Source organism: Sander lucioperca, chromosome 18 (genome assembly GCF_008315115.2).
Source record: "Sander lucioperca isolate FBNREF2018 chromosome 18, SLUC_FBN_1.2, whole genome shotgun sequence".
In the NCBI taxonomy this organism is placed as follows: domain Eukaryota; kingdom Metazoa; phylum Chordata; class Actinopteri; order Perciformes; family Percidae; genus Sander; species Sander lucioperca.
Genome location: NC_050190.1, coordinates 10,202,621 through 10,223,631, shown reverse-complemented (window position 1 = coordinate 10,223,631; position 21,011 = coordinate 10,202,621). Strand labels below are relative to the sequence as shown.

Below are 21,011 nucleotides of genomic sequence, written 5' to 3'. Positions count from 1 at the left end.
TCCAATCTCAATGTAATCTCTGGCCTAACAGCTGTTTAAAGGCATCACTATAATTTGTTTTGTGAGGTAAAGGCTAGTCATCCTACCCTCTTCTAGTGGCGAAAAATACTGTGAATTCTTTCTTCTCCAACAACCCTCAGGATGTTCTCTCTAGTGCTCTTTCACTTTCTTATTCCAGCCTGACCCGACCCAAAAACTTCTGTAGCTTCAAGCGACATTGGAGTCTACCAACCGGTAGTCTCTCCAGCACCTTTGCTCATATTGTGACAAAAAGGCTGATTTCCAAGGCTCTGTGAAATGACCAACAGAGAGGTAAAGGGTGGAGAAAGAGGAGCTCTATCAGTCCCTCTGATAGGACCAATTTTATTTTGAGGTGTTTAACCCTTGTGTTGACTTCGGGTCACATTGGCCCGTTTTACATTTTTGTTTTATATCAGAAAATATTGGACGTAGAAATAAGCTCTGAAAATGTGTAATAGAAAAATTAAAAAAAATTAAAACGTTGGAAAAAGCAAAAACAAATTGTGAAAAAGGCGTCACAAATGTCAGAAAAAAAGTGTTTTTTTCAAGGTTGAAGGGAAGACAACACAAGGGTTAATGTGCACAGTTTTTCTGACTGGTCTAATTGCAGTATAATTGTTTGTTGTATGTCCACTGGTAGATGATGAGCCGTGATGCCGGTTAATTGTTGGCGTGGGCACCATGCTTGTGCACACGTACAGCTTTACAATGGGGGTGGAACACAACAGGAACACCATGTGAGCAGGGTTTTATTATTCTGATAAAATCCTGTGAAGGCATATTAACTATTGAATGCATCCACAGACTTATTCTTGAATTGTCAAAGTTTTATATATCCTGCTCATAAGAGTCTGGGATTGGTGATACAAAACTTATTACACCATCTAAATAATAAATAAAATCTCTCTTCACTTTGATCGAAGCAGTGACTTTAATCTCTAAATCTAATTTCATAATCCTCCCGACATTTCGTCAAAATAACATACTTACTTTGAAATGGCAACTGCCATATTCTTAAAACATTTAAGACCAACAATTGTGATTTCAATTAGGCTGTGCAAGCTTGCCCATGGGTGTAACTTTTATGAGCTCTCTGCTCATTACTGTGATAGCTAACTAGCTAATCACACAATCAGGAAATGAAAATAGGTGCCGAGATATGACGGGGAATAATGCGTGCTACCAACAGAGGAAAAGGAGACAAAGAAAAAATAGTGGGTCATAGGGGGACTGCAAAGAGCAATACACTCTGTCAACTCCAGCACATAATGCTGCTCAACAGTCATTTCAGAGTATTGGTAACTGTCTGAGTCATGTTAGAACGAAGTTGACATTTTTACTTTCCTAGCTGCGGCAGCCTGTTTAATCAAACTCACATTTTGGGGGGGAAAACACACACACACACACACACACACACACACAGATCCAGACAGCTGCAACATTTTAGGGTTTATTTTTGCAACGGGAAGAATAAACTGAGGACATGGCATATTTGAATCCATGCACATTTTTTTTACAAGTTCAACTGAGTTTAGGAAACCCATGCACCTAGTGACACATACACACTGCCACAGACACACACAAAACATCCATAGTGTATGCACTGACTAGACTATAATACATTAAGTGCATGTTAGGCTACATCCTGAAGCCCAACGTGATATAGTCAGTCACAGCTCTATTCTCTTAACATTCAACCCCTCTCTCACATTAGCCCCTCCCTCTAACCCTGCAGTGGAATGTGAAGTGTTTAGCTCTGTAGAGCTCCAAGGCATGTCCAAACCTTGTTAATACAGGCCTGTGCTCATTGGGGATCACAGCCAAGCAGATGCCGGCATAATGCATTACACCCCTGGCAAGATTTCTCACTCTTTTGCAAGATAGTGGTTGGTTTTTCTAAGAAGGGTTTGACACTTTCCAGCTCTGAAAATGTTTGATGATGCTGTGCAGAGCAGGAAGGCAAGACACAACACAGCACAGGATTGAGCTGGAAGTACAGCTCAACAGCTGTCCTCTGTCCTGATCATCATTCCTTCCTTGAAGTTTTATTGTATTTATTTAACCTTTAATACGCTTGGAAAGATCCTCTGGGCATGTGTGCCCTTTTTCAGCAATATCCTGTTGCAAGGTTATTCAGTTATGCACATTCACACCTCAGAGCCACCTTGTGCAGACCCATATCTTTTATTCATGATCACCTACTGGACAACTAAAATGATTAGAGGTTGAGTCACTCGCACGTGGATGTTTCACAGTTTTGAAGAAAGAGGAAGGGGATTGAAAAGGAGATGTTGAGAAAGAGCTGAAGTCATATTGGCAGACCAAATATTTAAACTCTGAACTTAAATCTAGATATTTTGAAGTAAACCAATCCAAGATCACAGGTCTGGTGATATCATCATAGTATTTGCAAACAATTAGCGGCATTCATTGGAACTTGGCAAACAGGAGCAGCAGATGGTTGAGGAGTATTACCACATTCAGATAGTGTCAGATTATTTATTAAACACCAGAACAGTGATGTATGTGTCCCATTCTGCAATCTTCAGCTATCTAGCCCTCCACATAGGCAGACAAAAACACAGAAGATTTGATGCAACACAGCATCCTGGTGTGAATATGAGCTTCAGTAGGAGCTCGGGGCAAAAGCACACCTCCACAGTAAACTGCCCTATGCACAGCCTTCACATAAATCATACTATTATTCAGCGAAACCCAAAGGGGTCAAGGAAGTGGAGCGATTTAAAAATGATAGGATGCATCTCATCAAGAGGTAAAATGCAAACAGGCCCTGCAGGGATGCGAGCCAAGAGAAAAGGAGGCAGCTGGAGGATTAGAGTAAGAGAAAAGCAACTGAGAAGGTAGAAAAGAACCAATTCTGCTTCTCTTTCTTCTGCCCTCAGGCCATTTCAGGAGAGTTTAGTGAATTTACCAGATTGAAAGCCCTCAAGGAGCAATACTTGCAGTATGCCTACTATGGAGATTGCTCTCCCTAACAGATACACACAGAAAGGAGACAAGCAGAAAGTAAACTCTGCATGAGGAGACCTCCCTTTAAGAAGACATTCTGGGAAATGAGCTTATTGCCTTTCTTGCTCTGAGAGAGAGAGAGAGAGAGAGAGAGAGAGAGAGAGAGAGAGAGAGAGAGAGAGATTGATAAGAAGATTGATACCACAAATAAAAAGCTAGCAGTCGGTGAGCTTAGCTTAGCATAAAGACTGGAAAAGGGGAAACAGCTAGCCTGGTTCTGTCCAAAGATAAGATAACACAATAACACAAAATCCGCCACAATCGACACAAAAACCAAAGCGTAAAAGCAATGTTGTGGCTTTACGGTGAGTTATTTATTGGATGGACTAGCTTTTTGTCCCCGTTTCCAGCCTTTATGCTAAGCTAGGCTAACCCTCTGCTGGCTGTGGCTTCATATTCATTGTACAGATATAAGAGTGGTATCAATCTTCACATCCAACTCTTGGACAGAAAGTTAATGTTTTGCTTTACAAAATATATAATATATACAGGAACTATTTAAAGTTGAATGAGGGGTGGGAAAATTAACAAGCTTTGGCTTCGTCCCGCTCCTTTTTGGACAGACTGAACATATTATTTGTAACACTTCATAGATATTGTTTTTCCTTTTGGTGTGTTGCTACACACTTATTGTGTTTTTATATTTTATGGTTATTTTTTGTACGAAATACAAATAAAGAAAGAACGAATTTGTATTTCCCAGACTGTCACACTATTTCTATGAACACAAATGGCAAAACGCATTTTTCTTTCTTATTTGCTGTCAAATGAAAATAGACTTATATAGCTTTGTCCCTCATTCCTTCTTTTTGTCTCCCATTAGGTTTCCTTTTCCCCTTTTTCCTCTCTTCACCACCTTCTCTACACACCAGTTTGTAAATTATTGTCTTCAACTTTTCCAACAACCTTCTGCTATCTTTATTAGTGTTACTGGCGGTGATGTAGCAACCAAAACTACTTATGAAGAGGGAGGGAGCTTTGCTTCCCAAATAAATGCCAGTGTATTGAACAGAGGTAGGAATTGGATGTTCTCGCAGCAGCTGCCACAGCAGTGGTGTGCAGGGTTAACTCCCCACCAAAGCATCATCCCTAAACTCATCTTAAAAGAGGACCGTAAAATCACATGTGCCAAATGACCATGAAACACTCAAAACCTTCAACTAGAGGTGCAGGATACACAACCGATCACTGCAGCAAACAGATTGTACATCAGTGTGTTAAATCACCCTGACAGTCTTCTGTATATAATCTTAACTCTGTCCAGGATTTAAAGATTATACACAGTCTGATAATGTAAGGAATTGGAGAGGAGGGCTGAGTGTTTGTGTGTTGTATTTAGAGAGAGAAGGTGGGTAATGCCACATGAATCAAATGCAAGGTCATGTTTGTACAAGAAAGCAAGGGCAGTTGCTATGCCAACAACATGCATGTGCACACAGAGAGGCTTATGGTTGCACAAACGGATGCCGCGAGGCTATGCAGAATGACTCGCCAGCCCTGCAGCGCGCTACGGTAGCCCAGAGGTCAAAAAGCTCATTGTGTAAGCTACAATCCCTGCTTTCACACTCTGGCCACTTGTAAATATTTAATCAGTTCTGGAAACACCAAGGCCTCCTTCTGATTAACACACATGAACAGAAAGGCAAAGATGAACTGCCATGTGGAAGCCTGCGGTTCGTGATCTTTGGATGTATACAGTAAAGATTAGCAAGAGGTACAGTATATTGATCACAATTCACAGAGAGCAACATGAGTGCATCTGCTTCACACACATTTTTCCCAAGAGACCCAGAGTGGGTGTCTGAAGTGCTGAATTATTTTGCCACTTCCTCCTTTTTAGTTTCCTGGCATGTCAAGTCTTTCTTCAGTCACAAAGCTCTGAACTGTTTGACTGTGTTTGTGTGCACTGACGAACTGACAGGGGAACTATGCAGGAGTGTTCTACCAATCACTCTCCTCTCTCTGTACACTTCTACTGCAGTCCTCCTTTGCCGTTTGCTCCCCCATCCATTCCCTCTCCTCTCATGCTCTTGACAATTCCCTCACTCCCATCTCCCCCTCCGCTGTGTCCTCTCTTCACTCGGTCCGTAAAGCACAAATACCACTCGCTCAGCACCTAGCCGCAGTAAAAAGTCATTATCTACATTAGGGAGTACAAAAAATGTCAGACACCAATGGTAAAGGCATTACCTCGTTCTGCTTTTTGCCCTCAGGTTTGGTAGGTGGGAGTTCATACTGAAGTGGGAATCACAGCAGCAGAAATAAGGCACACACACATAGAAAAAAAGCAAAACTGCATACTCTTACTGACCGCATACTGAGTTTCTGTCAACATTTAGTAAACGTAGCTAAAAGCAACTAAAGATTTGTTTGTATTGTGTTCGTGAAACAAGCGTTTTGATTTACTTTGGGAAATTACAGGGGTTTTGCTTCACAATTTTTGGACATTCTATAGACGATTAACAAGAAAATAAACATTGATTGACATTGAAAATTATCGTTCTTGCAGCACTACTCACTCCAATTGTCCATTTAGCTGTTCTGAAGCTTTCAATTGTATCTTCATAAGCACAACGGATTTGCCCAACTATCATGGAATTTTAAAATACTTAACCCAATCATGCATCCTAAACAAGGCCACTTCAAAAGACAAAAAAGCTTAAAAGTTGATGTTTAATTACATTTACCTAATGTAGACTTGAAAGGTAACTGTAAGAAGTGTGTAGTATCCTTTTTAATCAATTGTTAGAACCTGTAGTTCTTGCAGAAGAACAGATCAAAAACATCCAAAGAAACATTCCCAAACCACTTTAGCAACATAATCCATATCATCCATCTATATGCTGTTTGTTCCAAAGCCTCACATTTCTGCCAAAACATGGCTATGTCGTAATCCTCGTGCACAACCATTCTGAGCCAAAATGTCAACGAAACACTGACATCCCATTTTGCTACATCCAGGGACATTATTTCTCATTAATGTCTTGTTTGGTCCTTCAACATTATGCTTATAATGACACCACAATGGGTCTAGTGGCTGCCTTGTGCTCCCCCTTATGTCTATAACAACTACAAAAGCTATGTTCTCAGAGTGTGTCCTCCATTTACAGCAACATTACATCCGTAATCATCCCTTTATAATCCTGCTTTTCCTTTTGCCGGGATGGCTGTCAGCTGCTTTGACGTGTAATGATGACAACCAATTCTCCTCACACTGAAGTATTTTACGTTCTTGAGGTCTGGCAATAATTTAATGTTGTACTTAAAGAATAAGAAGTAATAAAAAGTCTATTATCTGTAACTATGTGGTAATAAAAGGTCAGAAACGTTTGTCCTGACTGCTTAAAAAGGACAATTCCGGCACAAAATAAACCTAGGGATTAATAACACATGTACCGAGTCAAGCGTTCTCTGGGACATGTTTTGATGGTAATCGAATGTGTCTCTAGCTTGAAACAAGCTAGCGCGAACCGCTGATTAGCTTAACGCTAGGCTTTCGGGGCACTAGTAGAGTAAAAATAAATCGCTATTTTATACCTTATTTGCTTGTTTCAAGCTAGGGACACATTTGATTACCATCAAAACATATCCCAGAGAACAGTCGACTCGGTACACGTTATTAACCCCTAGGTTTATTTTGCGCTTTGTCCTTTAATAGTGACTGTTAATCAAGTGAATTTAATATCAACTGAGATTTATGATGCACGATTGGGTAAAGTTTGAAAAAGATAAATATCATTTGAATTTGCCCAGAAAATGTATTTTCGCAATCAACTTTACTGTAATTGCTAAGGGCCAATATGGGCACACAATTCTCTCCCAACGTTTGAACTGTTTCAGTTGTTTTACATGTGAGATTTCTGTATTTGTTTATTTGTGTGTCACTGGTTTGAAGTGGGCAGGGCTCAGTTTGAAAAAGGGGATGTCACATCCGAACAGGATTTAGCAACATTTGAATCAAAATCTGATGACAGTTGGTGGGTTGTTTGCCGATACTCCCACTCCCACTCCATTGTCAATCATATTGGATCCAAGCACACCCACACAGTCCTGATGAAGTCTCAGTTTATGAGAGTTACATTTTTAAAGAATCAAGACTAAGGACGTTTCTTTTCTTCCAAGTGTCTGGTTGTCTCTGCCACACACACACAAACACACACCCACACACCCACACACACACACATACCCACACAGATATACACAATGATTTCATTTAGACCAAGTGACTCAGCTTCACTAGCAAAGCAAAACTCAGTTAGCAATATTTGAAAAACTATTGTTACTTCATTCAGACTGTCTATTAGTAAAGTGTTGTGTAATGTATTTGGTTAGGTAAATTACAGCAAGGCTGACTAAATTACCTCCTGCTGGCCTCATCAGGTCTGTGGTTTGTCAGTCAGATTTGTTGATCTGGAGATACAGTAGATGATGAATAATGTCTCTCCGCCTCCTCTGACTTTCTTTTAGCTGGCCTCTTCCTTTTATCAGCTCTATGGATGTAAATGATGCGCTTCCTTGAATGAGCAAACTTGTTTTCCAACTGATGGTGTGCAGTATGATGTATTAGGATTTGCAGAGGGCCATTAATTTAAAGCAGCAAATCTTCACATTAAAGAAGCTGAAACCAGAAAATTATTGTTGGTTTTGCTTGAGAAACACATTATTTGATTAAACGTAAAATGTATTTATATAGCGCCTTTCGTAAAATAATTGCAACACAAAAGGTACAAGGAGATTATGAAAATGAATACAGATGTAGCTGTTTTTTATAAGCCCACCTGTAAAACAGCAGCAGCAACCAGATCATACAAAATCATTGCAAGGGGTACAAAAATGGCTGTTGGCCTGATTCATAACCTCATGTAAGTTCACTTTTGCCTGCTAGGCTGACGAATTTTCACTTTAACAGTCCCGTGAAATCAACAGCTGAACTCTTACACTCTTTTAAAAAAAATGTCCTTCCTGTAGCACTTCTTACTTGAAAACTGGGGCTGTCATATCCATTGTTTCAGCTTTTTTGAACAAATCATTCTCCAGGGCAATGAGATTGATGTGATTTGTTGCTAGAAATAGGTCCATTTCCACACTTGGGGAGCAGATCACCGTAAGCCTGGCTTATTGCCAGGGAGTAAATTGCTGGGTAATATCATCCCCCTGCGACGAGACAGATCAGATGAGTACCCTCTCAGGTGACTGTGCTCTGCTGTCTGATCGTCCCATCAATACACCAGAGGTCATTTGCTGTTAACAGCTACTGTCCTGTCACACCAGAATCTAAGTTCTTTTTAAAGTTTTTTTATGTCTTTTAAACTACACTAAAGGATGAGAGCTGCAAAAAAGCCAAAGAAATGTGCAATAAAACCAGAGATGGCTGTTATAGTCTTTTCACTTCTAGTGCTGAGTGTACCAGTTTTCTTCGTTCTATTTCATTGTAAATTGAATTTCTTTGGGTTTTGACAAAACGAGCAGTTCAGAGAAAACATGCTCTCTGGAGCTTTGGTTTCCAAACTTTTTGTTTTGTGATGCCTTCTTATGAAGCAATATGTCCTTGCAACCCAAGAATTACTTTCCCCTCTCAGATTGTTTTATCAGAATAATTTTTATAAGCTTCAAGGTGTGAAACTATACAGCTCACTGTTCACTGTTATTCTTCACAAGGAAGAAGCAAAGATGAGAGGAAAGTCTAAAAAATAACCCCTTAGATTGAATTGACAATATCTTGTCTGGGTAACAACCCTCAGGATAGAAACCATTGGATTAAAGACTCAAATTAATTGATGAAAAAAAATGACAGACTAATGAATAATGAAAATCAGTTACAGCCCTACTCAGCACAATAGAACTTGCTTTCTACCTCACTTCTTCTGTCCTAAAACAGACAATAAAGGCTAAAGGGAAAAAAAAGAAAGTCACTGGGTTAAAACACTGAACAGTAGCCTGCCAAGGTGCCTTACCTTCTGCTTCAGGTTAATGGCTCAGAAAAAGCATGAGAGAGACAAAAGCGCCGCTATTAGCAGAGTAATATGCTCTTGTGTATTCACCCATTTTTACAGCATGTGAAAGCCAGAGAGAAGTGTCTGGACAGAGAAAATGGCTCATTAGTGGTGTCGAGGTCTTCTCCAGGGGCAGAGGACTGACTCAACTTTACCGCCCTCAAAACCTCACACATGTACACACACAAAGTCCTACCATACTCTAGGGGCAATCACTTTACTGTATTAAAGCGTATTTCAGGTTTAAACTTTAGTTCAGCCAGCCAGGGCAGACACTGTCCCCCTCCTCAGTCTCAATCGTTACCTTTATCCCCTCCCCCTATCTCCCCCTCCGTTCTCCCCATTAGGTCTGCTGGAGCCAGGTAACTCCCATGGCTGGAGTAGATAACAGCAGCCATTATCAAATTCCCAGCATTTAAACAGCAGCTCGGCATCGATCGCCGTAGCGCCTGGTTACAACTGCCCTGCCCGCATCGGTGCCAGAATGGTCTAGGGACAAGGTCTACCCCCATCCACAACAGCCATGATCTGATGCCTCAGTGTGACATATTTTTTATACTGACTTATTTTCACCATATGCACATCAAAATCCAACATCATATTATGCCATCTCACGCCATCGATCCTTTTGGTTGAGGTCAATGAGCTACCTCTCCTGTAGAATCACAGGCAGACAATCCCTAAACCCATTTGGAGGTTGTCCTAATTAACAAGATTACATAACTGATCAGATTACTGAAATACTCCCCAATCAATTAGCACAACATGTTATGCACATAATTACAGGACTACCCAGGCCTGAGCGATAATTAAATATAAATCGACTTTTAGCAGAGTCATATTCTGATGATATGAGTAGGGATGTACCAATCCAATACGCTTGTATCAGCGCCTATACTGACCTTATTATGTGGATCGGGTATCTGCCATGATGTGACCAATCCAGTTTCTTTTTTCAGCGTCATTTTTCAGTCACATTTATTCTGTCATGACAAGCAGCTAACTGTAATGACACAGACAATCTCTGGCATCATGTTGAAGCCCGGGCTGTCTCTTCCTATTAGAGGAAACCACTATTTGTTTTTTTTGGGGGGGATTTATAAAAAGGGATTTTTCAAAAACTGCCCTTATATTTGACATCACTCTTTGGCTGAAGAGTTGGAACACATCACATCTGCTCGCAGGATTGGTTAGTGCTGCAGGTTCCTAGAACTAACACTGATCTGGAAAAGACTATGCACCATACATTTGGAATAAATGCAGTGTACTTTGGAGCTTAATAATCTGGTTACAATGGGTCATATCAGAAATCTAGTCAAAATCCTGATTGATTTTATCTGGGACTTTTTAAAATTCTTTTAATTGACTTATTATATTATCATATTTTTGTAACAATCACAATTGATATTGTACATTTAGAACTGTTCCTATGTACTCAGGTCTCTCTCGAAAATGAGATCTCAATCTCAATGGGACTTACTGAACTGGTACTCTGTATCAGCAGATATGATCAGTGGTTCTGTTAATGATTCGGAGCAAGTTGTAATAACAAAAATAAGTTATAGAAGATTTTGGTTTTGATTATTTTATATGCGATTTTGCATACATTTGGCATATCATGTATGTATCGATATTAAAAAAATATCCATATTGATATCATGATAATGATATTGCCCAATTTCCTAAGAAGCTTGTGTCTTTTTTCTCTTGCCATCAGACACCAATGGCTTTGACCTGTGTGCTGGCTCCTTTGATTGAAACCCCTCTTTCTCATCCAGCACACTCGGCTCTCCCTTAGTCACAGCACATTGTTCTGAACTGTAAGAAAAGACAAAACTGCTCTTCAGACTCTATACCCCTCGAGAGCGAGGACAGAAAAAAAGAAAGAGGCTAAGCGAGAAGGAACATTTATCTGTCCTCTGCTACATGGCTGGAGAGTAATAGTCTACAGGAGGAAACAGGATCACGTTTCAGAGTGGGACAATAAAGCGGAGAGGCCAGCCAGGAGGCAGGAAAGGGCTGACTCGATGCTTCTCAGTGTGTGTGTGTGTGTGTGTGTGTGTGTGTGTGTGTGTGTGTGTGTGTGTGTGTGTGTGTGTGTGTGTTTCTGTACGTGAAAGCTTGCGTGTATTTGCCTCTGTATAATATGCTATGCATACACATGCACATGAGGACATGCAGAATGTTTAACACTATGGCACTATTACATTAACCCAGACACATCACTATACACAAAGTAGCTCGACTGTCGCTCGATCAGCCCCACGCAGACAGTATTCAACACATTAAACTCTGGCTAGCTAATGCCCTGTGAGGGCTGTCAATGCAATTGCTAAATGAATAAATCAATGCAGAGTCACACATTTGCGCAGACACGGAGTGAGAGCATGGCAGCTTTCTTTTTCTCCTTTAATAGAGATGGAAATGGCTCAACTTAAGATTAACACAAGAATTTGCCCTTTGATGGAATTTTGCCTTCTGCTGGTGGCCTTTACAGAAAAAAGCACAAACAAAAGCCAAAGAATTTTATGCAGTATCCAAATACTCACTCTAATGTATTGGATGTTAGGCTGCATGAGTAGTGAGTCACATTTGTGTGTGTGTCTCTATATTTGTGAGAGTGTGTGTGTGTGTGTGTGTGTGTGTGTGTGTGTGTGTGTGTGTGTGTGTGTGTGTGTGTGTGTGTGTGTGTGTGTGTATGTTCCAGCGATGCCATGTACCTTGACAGCAGGTGTGACTCCATCCTCGGCAATGCTCTGCCCATTCTGTCAAGAAAGCAGATGTGAGAAACAGTTAGTGTGATAGTGAGTGAATATATTATACTCTGTGTGTGTGTGTGTGTGTGTGTGTGTGTGTGTGTGTGTGTGTGTGTGTGTGTGTGTGTGTGTGTGTGTGTGTAAAACCAGCCACAGAAAGAGAGGGAGAGAGAGAATATTTGCAAGACTGTGTGGGTGGCAACAGTCCACTGTATCCAGCACTTTGCTCCTCAGCTGGCAAACCTAACAATCTAGGGCTGACACACAAATGCACATCCTTTATCCGTTCCCCAGTAGGTAAGTCTGGCAGAAAAGGGTAATCATTGTTATTTGCAAAACAATGGCTCGCTGAAGGCTATTTGGAAAATCAACATACAGCAGAAGTGGGTGGCTAACTTTGAACATACAGTTGGATTTCAGTCAGATTACAGGATTAGATGTGTGTATCATTCTGTTGCACACAAAAGTAGAAAGGAGAATGATAAGGAGGTTAGAGGTTATTATGTGAGACACCTGTGATATAATTTTTAAAAAGCAGGGGCCATTAGGATCACTTGTCATTGGCCATGTAAAGTCTATACAGGAACAAAAAATCCAACCTCAGTAAGATCGAATGCAGTTATTGGTTGAGTGTGTCAAATTATGAGTAATAAAATAATATATATTATCAGACATGGTGTTAAGTTAGATGATTTTTATATAATTTGATTGGTCCCAATTTTGTTTGTTTTGTATTTAGAAAATTGAAACCCAAATTCAGAGGGCTCACTTACATGGTGCAAGATGATGAACAACATAACCTGTTGCAAGGAAACAGTTTCACTGTCTGCTGTTAGTGGGACTAGTAACAGAATTATAAATGTCTCATATCTTCCATTCTTGTAAAATATGTTTTCTAGAACTTTAGAAACAATAGAGAAATGTCAAAATCAATCAACCTTTAGTCCCTGGTATGGGTCAAGCTCCAAAAACACAGGATCCTACACTTCCCATAATGCAACTTAGTGGAGTCTTTCATCAGTCCCTTCCTGTTCTAAATGCCCATGCCTTTCAAACTTCGATCCTCCAGTAATGCAAACATTTTCTGGTAAAAATATGTAGTAATCAAGCTGAAGCCAAGGTTACAAAAGAGTGTAATTTTCTCAGATTTGACAAAGTTCTTCCAGAGCCACAGAAGCCTACAATACAATTGTTTTCACAGGCTGACTACTCCCTGTGGACAGTACATTGACCATAACATGTTGGGGTGGATGGGTGGATTGGGCTTTTAATGATGTACAGTGGTATACCTCTGAAACATGTGAAAATAAATTTATGATAATAACTGACCCCTTCCAATGATCAAAGAAACACTCCCGGGTCAAGTATTTTGGCCAAGTGTGAGAACACCCTAAATGACTACACCCCCGCTTTTCCGCTTTTTGCTTTGTTTTTCCATTACAGAGGAAACTGAGGTTGTACACTTCCTCATGCCCTCTTCCCTCTTTCTTTCTACAAAATACTGCTTTAGCAATCAAACACTAAACAGAAAGAGTATACAGTTCGAGACGTAAAAGGAAGCACCGGCAGGGACAAGAGAGCTTTGCTAAGCTCTTGGATAATGAAGAAAAAAAACCTTCTGAACAGAAAGAACACAGACTCTGAAACTAATTTATGTTGCTGTAAAGCCTCACAATACATTCTGTGCGGAGAGATTGGATGCGTTTGGCAACTGGATATACTTCCTTGTTTCCTGCTTTCTAGCAACAACCAACAGTTATAAGATGGATGGGTGCTACAACCCGGGCATTTTTACAAACCAACAGTTCATCTGGTTGGACTTTAATCATCATCTCAAGGGAGGCAATTTAATTTAGCCAAACGGTGCGAGTCATAAAAGCTGTAATGTGAGGTGGCAGGAGAAATGGAAACCATTAAGCAGCCAAGTGCAGTTCGAAGTCAAAGGCAGATGTGTTTTAGGAGTCGTAATCTCAAAAGGAAACCAAGAGGAAGTGCAGTGTGTGTTGTTTGTTAAGATGGGCTTTGTAGACAAATCTAATCTCAAAGTGAAATCTTCTAACTGATGGCATATGGGATAAAAGGAAGGAAAAGTGAGATGTGTGTGGTGGGCTTTGTTTAAGCCAGTGTGGTGAAGACCAGTGGTGGGAATCCTAAGTGAGTGAGTGCAACTGTCTGTGTTCAACAATGCCTCCCCTAATGTTGCACGTTGCTGCTCAACACATTTCAACCTCATTAGCTTTGCATGGCTGATCCAAGTGGCCCAGTTAATGGTGCTTTCCCTCCCCTGGGCCACACACACACACACACACACACACACACACACACACACACACACACACACACACACACACACACACACACACACACACACACACACACACACACACACACACACACACACACACACACACACACACACACACACACACACAAAATGCTGCTGCCATTAAAATCAGTTTCTGTTGATGATAAACTCAGACAACAGGACTGACAGGTGCTTTCATCAATCGCTACCAACCCCACAAACTGCACTGAATTACTTCAAAGAACTAAAAAGAATTGCAAGGCAGTACATGAATTATACTGTGCAAGTAAACATATAGGTAAAACGATACAAGACGCACACAAGTTCACTGAAGATATTTACAGGCCACATGTAGCCGACCAAACCTATTAAGCCTGCCAGAGCAAGAACTTTTAATTTCTCACAGGACTCCTATATGATAAGGCAAAGTAAACAAGCTCAGAGCGCTCATGCTGTGTGTTTGATAGATAAATCTGCGCTTTAACATCGTGATTAGAGCAGCGCTGCCCTGTAACTAGGCAACTAAGAAATACAGTAACCATTCTTTTGTCTGTTCCTGTAATCCTCGTAATCTCACCTGCCAGTGAGTATTGACAGCAGGTCACATTACTAATGTCCTCTTTTGGTCAATGCCAGAAAATGGAAATAGCTATTTCTAGCCTCTTCTTAATGTTTGCTAAAAGGCTTCTCCCTAACATAGGCCATCATACAGTCTTGGCTTCACTGACAGGTTAACTTTTAAACTCTGAAAGTTAAAAGAAATGAGGACTCACTTTCTCAGAAAAACTATCAAGCAAAAAGGGTTTGTTATCACATGCCCACCCAGCCCTGCTCAGGTGTTTAACAGGTCACACCCAGATTAGCTGCAGATAAGCATACGCACATGAACGCACACACTAAGCAAAGCACGAATGTGAACTGAACTTCAGCATGCACACACTTACTCAACATACTCAAGTGTGCCTCTGCTGACCACGCCTGGCTTGCAAACAGGGCACACATTCCGTACGTTAACCCTACTTTCTCCTCTACATGGCCCGTTACGTAATAACATCTCTCTCTCTCCACCATCTAGGCTTGTTCAATCCTGCTCTTCACATCTCAGCTTTTTAGTTTGCTCTGTCGTCTTAACTTTCTAAAATAATGAAGAAATATAATTCCACTCTTATTCTTAGATGTGAGGAGGGTATACAAAAGTTATGTAAGTGTCAATGGATTTATGACTTTAAGGGCCCTATTTTAACGAACTAAGCGCAGAGCGTGAAGCGCATGGCGCAGGTGCGTTTAGGGTGTGTCCAATTCCACTTTTGCTAGTTTGACGGCGAAAAAAAGGGTCTGTGCGCCACGCGCATGGTTCAAAAGGGTTGTACTTAGTTTTCTTAATTCATAGGTGTTTTGGGCGTAACATGCAATAAACCAATCAGAGTGTCATCTCCCATTCCCTTTAAAAGCCAGGCGTGTTTGTATCTTGGTGCATTGCTATTTTGATGGCGGATTTGCACCGTAATATTTTTATTTGTAATCTTTTGCATGTTTGTGTGCTGCTGCGCTTCATTCAGCATAGTGTGCGCGCTGTGCATAAGCCTAGGCGCATTTTACTAATTTGCTGTTAAAATAACAATGAAATGCTGCGCTATTGACTTTAGACCAGGTTTTTGTTGGTCAGTGGCACGATCGGTCTTAAACTAGCAAAGATACTTGCGTCGGGCTTTGTGCTGCACTGCGCTGCACCGGGTGCAAGATAGAGCCCTAAGCCTCAATTGGTGGACTCGGGTCCAGATGCGGACCGAAATACAATTTCATCCAGAATAGGAACTCAATTTCAGATAGAAGTTCAGTACGTTAAAGTAAATGGCCAGTTCAGTTTGAAGCGAAGAAAAGAAAAGGGAGGCTGACGGTGAAAATAATGCATTTAAGAATGAGTACAAACAAAGATTGAGATTGAGAAAAGAAAACTGAAATGAAACAATAGCCATTGTGAAGAGTGGCCACAAAACAAACAATTTTGTACAAAACACAGGTTGGAACCACAAAACTAAACCAGCTAAGTGTGTCTTTTGAAAGAAAAAACTGTCAAATCAAAGATGCAGCCAAAGCAGGCAAAATAATCAACATTTTTAACTAAAAGCAAAAAAAGCAGCAAGGAACTAAGGGCTTCGTTACAAAACAAAAAGGTCACTTCTTCCATAAATACAGACATGTTTGTGCTTTTGTAAACATCATTCTTGAGTTGTTGTTGTTTGTTTGTTTGTCTGTCTGTCTGTCAGCAGGATTACGGAAAAACTACTGGCCAGACTTTTGACGAAAGGGTGTAGCATGGGCCAAGGACGAACTCTGAAATTTTGGAGCGAATCCAAATCCCGGCATGGATACACCAATTATTTTTCACTTGCGTTAACATTGCGAAATAGGGCATTTGTGCTGCATTCAAATGGTGTCGGAATAATCAGAAAAATGTGTTACCGACTGGGAAAATTCACACTTAACATTGTTAGATGGGGCATGTCTTGGTGGAGGTCTGTGCTCTCAGAGTGCCCTTCTAGTTTCAGTTTCAAGATCCCCTGCATGTGAATCAAGGAAATAAGAATGATTCTTTAACAGGAGTCAAAAGGCTTAAAGGACACTGACAGAAGCATGATTTGGGTCTTTTGGAGGACCTTCACTAACATAGTAATGAGAGTGGCCAATGCAGGTGGCAGTAACTCAATTGGGACATGAAGGGGATGATTTGTTGAAGTGCTGGTATCAGAGATGATTCACAGAGAAGTTATTGGTGATGAATAAAAGGGCTTAATCAAACAAATATTTTTGAATAGCTCTCTTTGCACATTTCTTGAGTGTTTGCTTTGACACAGCTTTGAGCACAAAAGCCAGTAAATTTGATTTCCATTCATGACACCTTCCAAACACAAACACTCACATAATGAGGGATGGGAGCAGACTTCTCATCTGCTGCCATATCATAGCAAGTCACTTTGTGTGATTTGTGCAGATGAGAATGGTGTCTTTATGATATCCTTCCATCCTTTATTTTCCAAATCAGCCAAAAAATGTGTCTCTGTGTCTGTCCCATCTGTCTATGACAAGCAGACCCTTTGCCATGCCTCCCATTTGACTCTTCCAACATGTTCACTGGCATGGCCTCCAGTTTCACTCGCTCTTTCTGCTCAATCAATCTGAGCCCTGAGCTGTCTCGCTCTGCCATCAGGAACCAAAGTGTGCAGCTGGCTGGTAGGTTGGTGGTGACAGTGATGGCACAGATCCCACTCTGACTGGCAGTGAGTGACTGGTGCGATCAAATCAATTACAGATACTGTATTTTGGGAGGCCGATGCAGACATGAGAGAACAAAAATAATTTCTCCTTACAATATATATATAGGCTGATATTTACACACATATACTGTATTTTTAGCAATGTTCTCACAAATTTGGTTGTGAGCGACTTGTGACTATTACAAGTACCAAAGGGAGGGTAGTTTTTTACAGTATTAAACTTAACACTCTTCACAGGCTCAGCACCACCATCTGTTCAGCTGTGATGATATGCTACTCAGCCAACTCATGTGCCGCAGAATTCTGTAAATAGTGGAGTCTGCGGGACAAACTAAGTCACCATTTCTAAAAAAAAAGTGCTTCTTTCTGCAATATTTGCAGATGGTTGGAAATGGTCTTCCATTCATCATAAGCACCACTGCACCATTATTTTTCAAGACTCATTACCTTGTCTTTCATGAGTTAGGCCTAAAATTTAATTAGCAAAATCAGTTCGTAAGAATAATTTTTTGCTAAATTTCTGGCAAATAATCATACTGATCACTTGTAAAGCTGATTGAGGACATGGTGTAATATGGTTAACAGAGCTATTCGTCAGTGAGATCAGACACACAAAACATGTTCACATCTAACAGGCTCACTTAACCTGCTTAATTGTCTGACTAATTTAGAAAAGGCTTTTATTTCAGCTAGATGACTACAGATATCATATTGCAAACAGGGAAAACAGTAAGTGATTTATTTTTAAAACCAGTGTAGCTTAATGTGACACCGGTTGCTTCCATGTTACCCATGTCCACTCATCATTACCATAATGTGATAGTTGCATATTCAGTAAGCAAATAGTCTGTCCAAGAGGCAGTTGAAGAGTTCATGAATAATGATGCTACATCAGAATAATGGGGGTCTGGATACATTAGGGCCACAAATCTCTCCCTCTCTCTCTCTCTCTCTGAGCTCTCTCTCCCTCTCTGAGAAAAATTGTAAAACATAAAATCTTTATAAGAGTCCATGCTCAACAGTTTCATCCTCTACCTGCGGTGTAGTATTCAGACACTTCCAACAAGACAGCTCAATTAAAACTCTGCAGAGAAAACATACACTGATACTGTATAGCATGAGACTGGCGGCACAAGTGTGGGTGTAGATTAAACTGTAAAACATTAGCAACAATAAGAAAAAGGAAAAAATAGACTAATTCGGCGGCCTACATTACAGAACTCAAACTTTACATTGTACATTATTGAATTATAAATGTACTACTTACTTGAATGTTCTACGTGAGCCAAGAAGAGTTTGTCTCTACCTTTTTTTGTGATGCCATGTGATGTGTGAGAAGACTTTACACTAGAGAATTCCCTGGAAACCACTTGTGAGAGCAGTGACAGACAGTGAGGATGAGACAGTACATTTCCTTCAGATAACAGACTGGTCTTCTCTCTGGTGCTGAGCTTTGAAATGGAGTTTCTCAAGAGCATCAGGAATACGAGAAAGTGAATTCTTTCTAAACTGAGCTCTGAAAGCTCCCTTTGGGACCAATTGAAAACTCTCACATGAATAGGTCATAATGAAACACGTCCCTATTGGTTAAGACTGCCAATCATACCATAGCCCTGCATGATTGCCTCCAAAGAGCTGTGTAGGATGTAAGTGGCAAACAGACATGAACTGCCTATCGATCAAATGTTGACTTGCCACGATTAAAAATTCATACTTTATTTACACTGGACATACATTATGACTTATGTATTATGTCTATTCACCGCCAGCTTTGCATGTAGGCTATAGTCTAACATAACTTTCTAGAAAGTGGTGACGGAACACCTTGATTTGAGGGCTAATGTGTTCACACCTTGTGCGCCATTTTACCTTAACCAAACAAAGTCAATTGAATAAAAACTGGTTAAACAATGCATGCAAAATAGCGTCGACATATTTCACCTCTCATTACCTCCGTTTCCAGCTGCAATAGTTCCATAGTGGGCCATGGCTCTGCGATCTGAGCAAGAGGCATGTTCTCAGGATTTTTAGTTTCTCAGCTGCTCAAGTACGAATTCGGTCTCCCTAGATCTTGTCGGTGCCGCTTGTGTCAAGTGCACTTCACCGAGAAGCTCCTTACTCAGGTCCAAAGTCCAGGTGGAGTAGATTTATCAGCACTTTGCTCTCTGCTGCTCAGGGAAGAAGACGCTGCAAGCACAACCAAGAGCTTTACAAACAATTGTAATCCCTTGATTTGACTCCGGCGGCTGCCCACTTGTGTGTATTGTTGAAAGTAATAATCCAGCTGAAACACCCATAAACACCAAACAAACCCTCTTGTCCTTTTAGGTACGCGCGGTGGCTTGTCGTGATTTGGGTTTGGCCAGCGGGAGAGCTGAGGAGAGCCCAACAGTGGGATCCTCTAACAGGGCTGGGAGTTAATGCCACCTGAAGAAATTAGCCAGAGTCCGTGCTGTCTTTGCAATCGACGCCGTATCAGATCTTATCGGCTTCCTCCCTATGTAGCCTACTTGTGATTTCTCCCGGTTCCCAACCGTGTGCAACGCGCGTAGACACCTCAGTGTGGCTCCGTAGTACTAAACAGGCTCCAGCTCGAGCTGTTATTGGCCGACTCCTGCAGGATTTTATCCAGCCCCCTTTTCTACTTGTTCCGCCCAGGTCTGACCGTGCCATCATCTGGCGGAGAGATGAACTGCAAATACGTAATGCAGACTAGAGCCTGCTATTTATGAACGGCATGCTTTCTGTGATGCTTGTGGTGCAGCAGGTGCATCAGAGGAGTAGGCCCTCTGCGTTCAAAGGAAAACCTCTCAATCAGTTAATAAATGGAAATGATTGGCAGCCAAAGAGAGCTATGTGGCTGAATACATGTGTAGACCTACTGTAAACTGACAAAAGATGGATTTGCAGGGAAAGCAGAGTGTGCTACTGACTTTTTATGTCAGCTTTTTACTAAACTACAATATGTTTTGAATTCTATGAGAATATTTTTAGTGCACATTGCCTTTAGTTCCACATCACAACTTCCTCTAGGTCTACAAACAACACACAGTATGTTGCAAAGAGTTACATAACTTAGATTACACAATGAATACAATGTAAAGACTCGAAGAGGCTGGAATTTGGGTCGTGACCATTGCTGTTTGATTCTGTCCGGACATTACATTGATGAAGCACGCTTTTCATTGACAACAGCTCTTGTAATGGTCCTTGAAATCTTCAGTGATGTAATACATCACATCCACCCTGCAACACTTTTATGCTTCATTCACTGCCGAGTGGATTTTGCTCTTGGCTAGCTTTGGTTACTATTGGCAACTGAAGAGCATCAAACAGCCTCGTCGTGGATGGATCAGACACATTTTTGATTCAAATTTAAGATCATGAAGGCATGGCATTTCATGGGGGAAAAAAATTAAAAATGAATTGGTATGATGTGGTCTTTTGATGGGTATGTTGTTTACAAATATGCAAAATGCTGCTGAGATATTGATGAAGCCATTTAAATCATGTCAACCTACCAGCCTGAGATTTGTGATAGGTTAGATCTAAACATGTCCTAGCTTATGTAATTGCATACAATGTTCTTGACACGTCTGCAGCTTTTGGACTTCGCATCCAAGCTGTTAAC

The 21,011-nt window shown here is 40.8% G+C and overlaps 1 protein-coding gene across 3 annotated transcripts in view; it reads right to left on the bottom strand.

The window, feature by feature from the left end:
- Nucleotides 1–21,011, bottom strand: part of rps6ka1 (ribosomal protein S6 kinase a, polypeptide 1) — a 52,994-nt gene that overhangs the window by 26,839 nt on the left and 5,144 nt on the right. For 2 of the 3 annotated variants that reach the window (XM_031281576.2, XM_035994978.1), the window contains exon 2: nt 11,765–11,809. In XM_031281576.2, the coding sequence (XP_031137436.1) occupies nt 11,765–11,809 (45 nt within the window). Of the gene's footprint in view, nt 1–11,764; nt 11,810–19,331; nt 19,961–21,011 lie in introns of those variants that run through there. The other variant, XM_031281591.2, reaches the window with a different exon arrangement.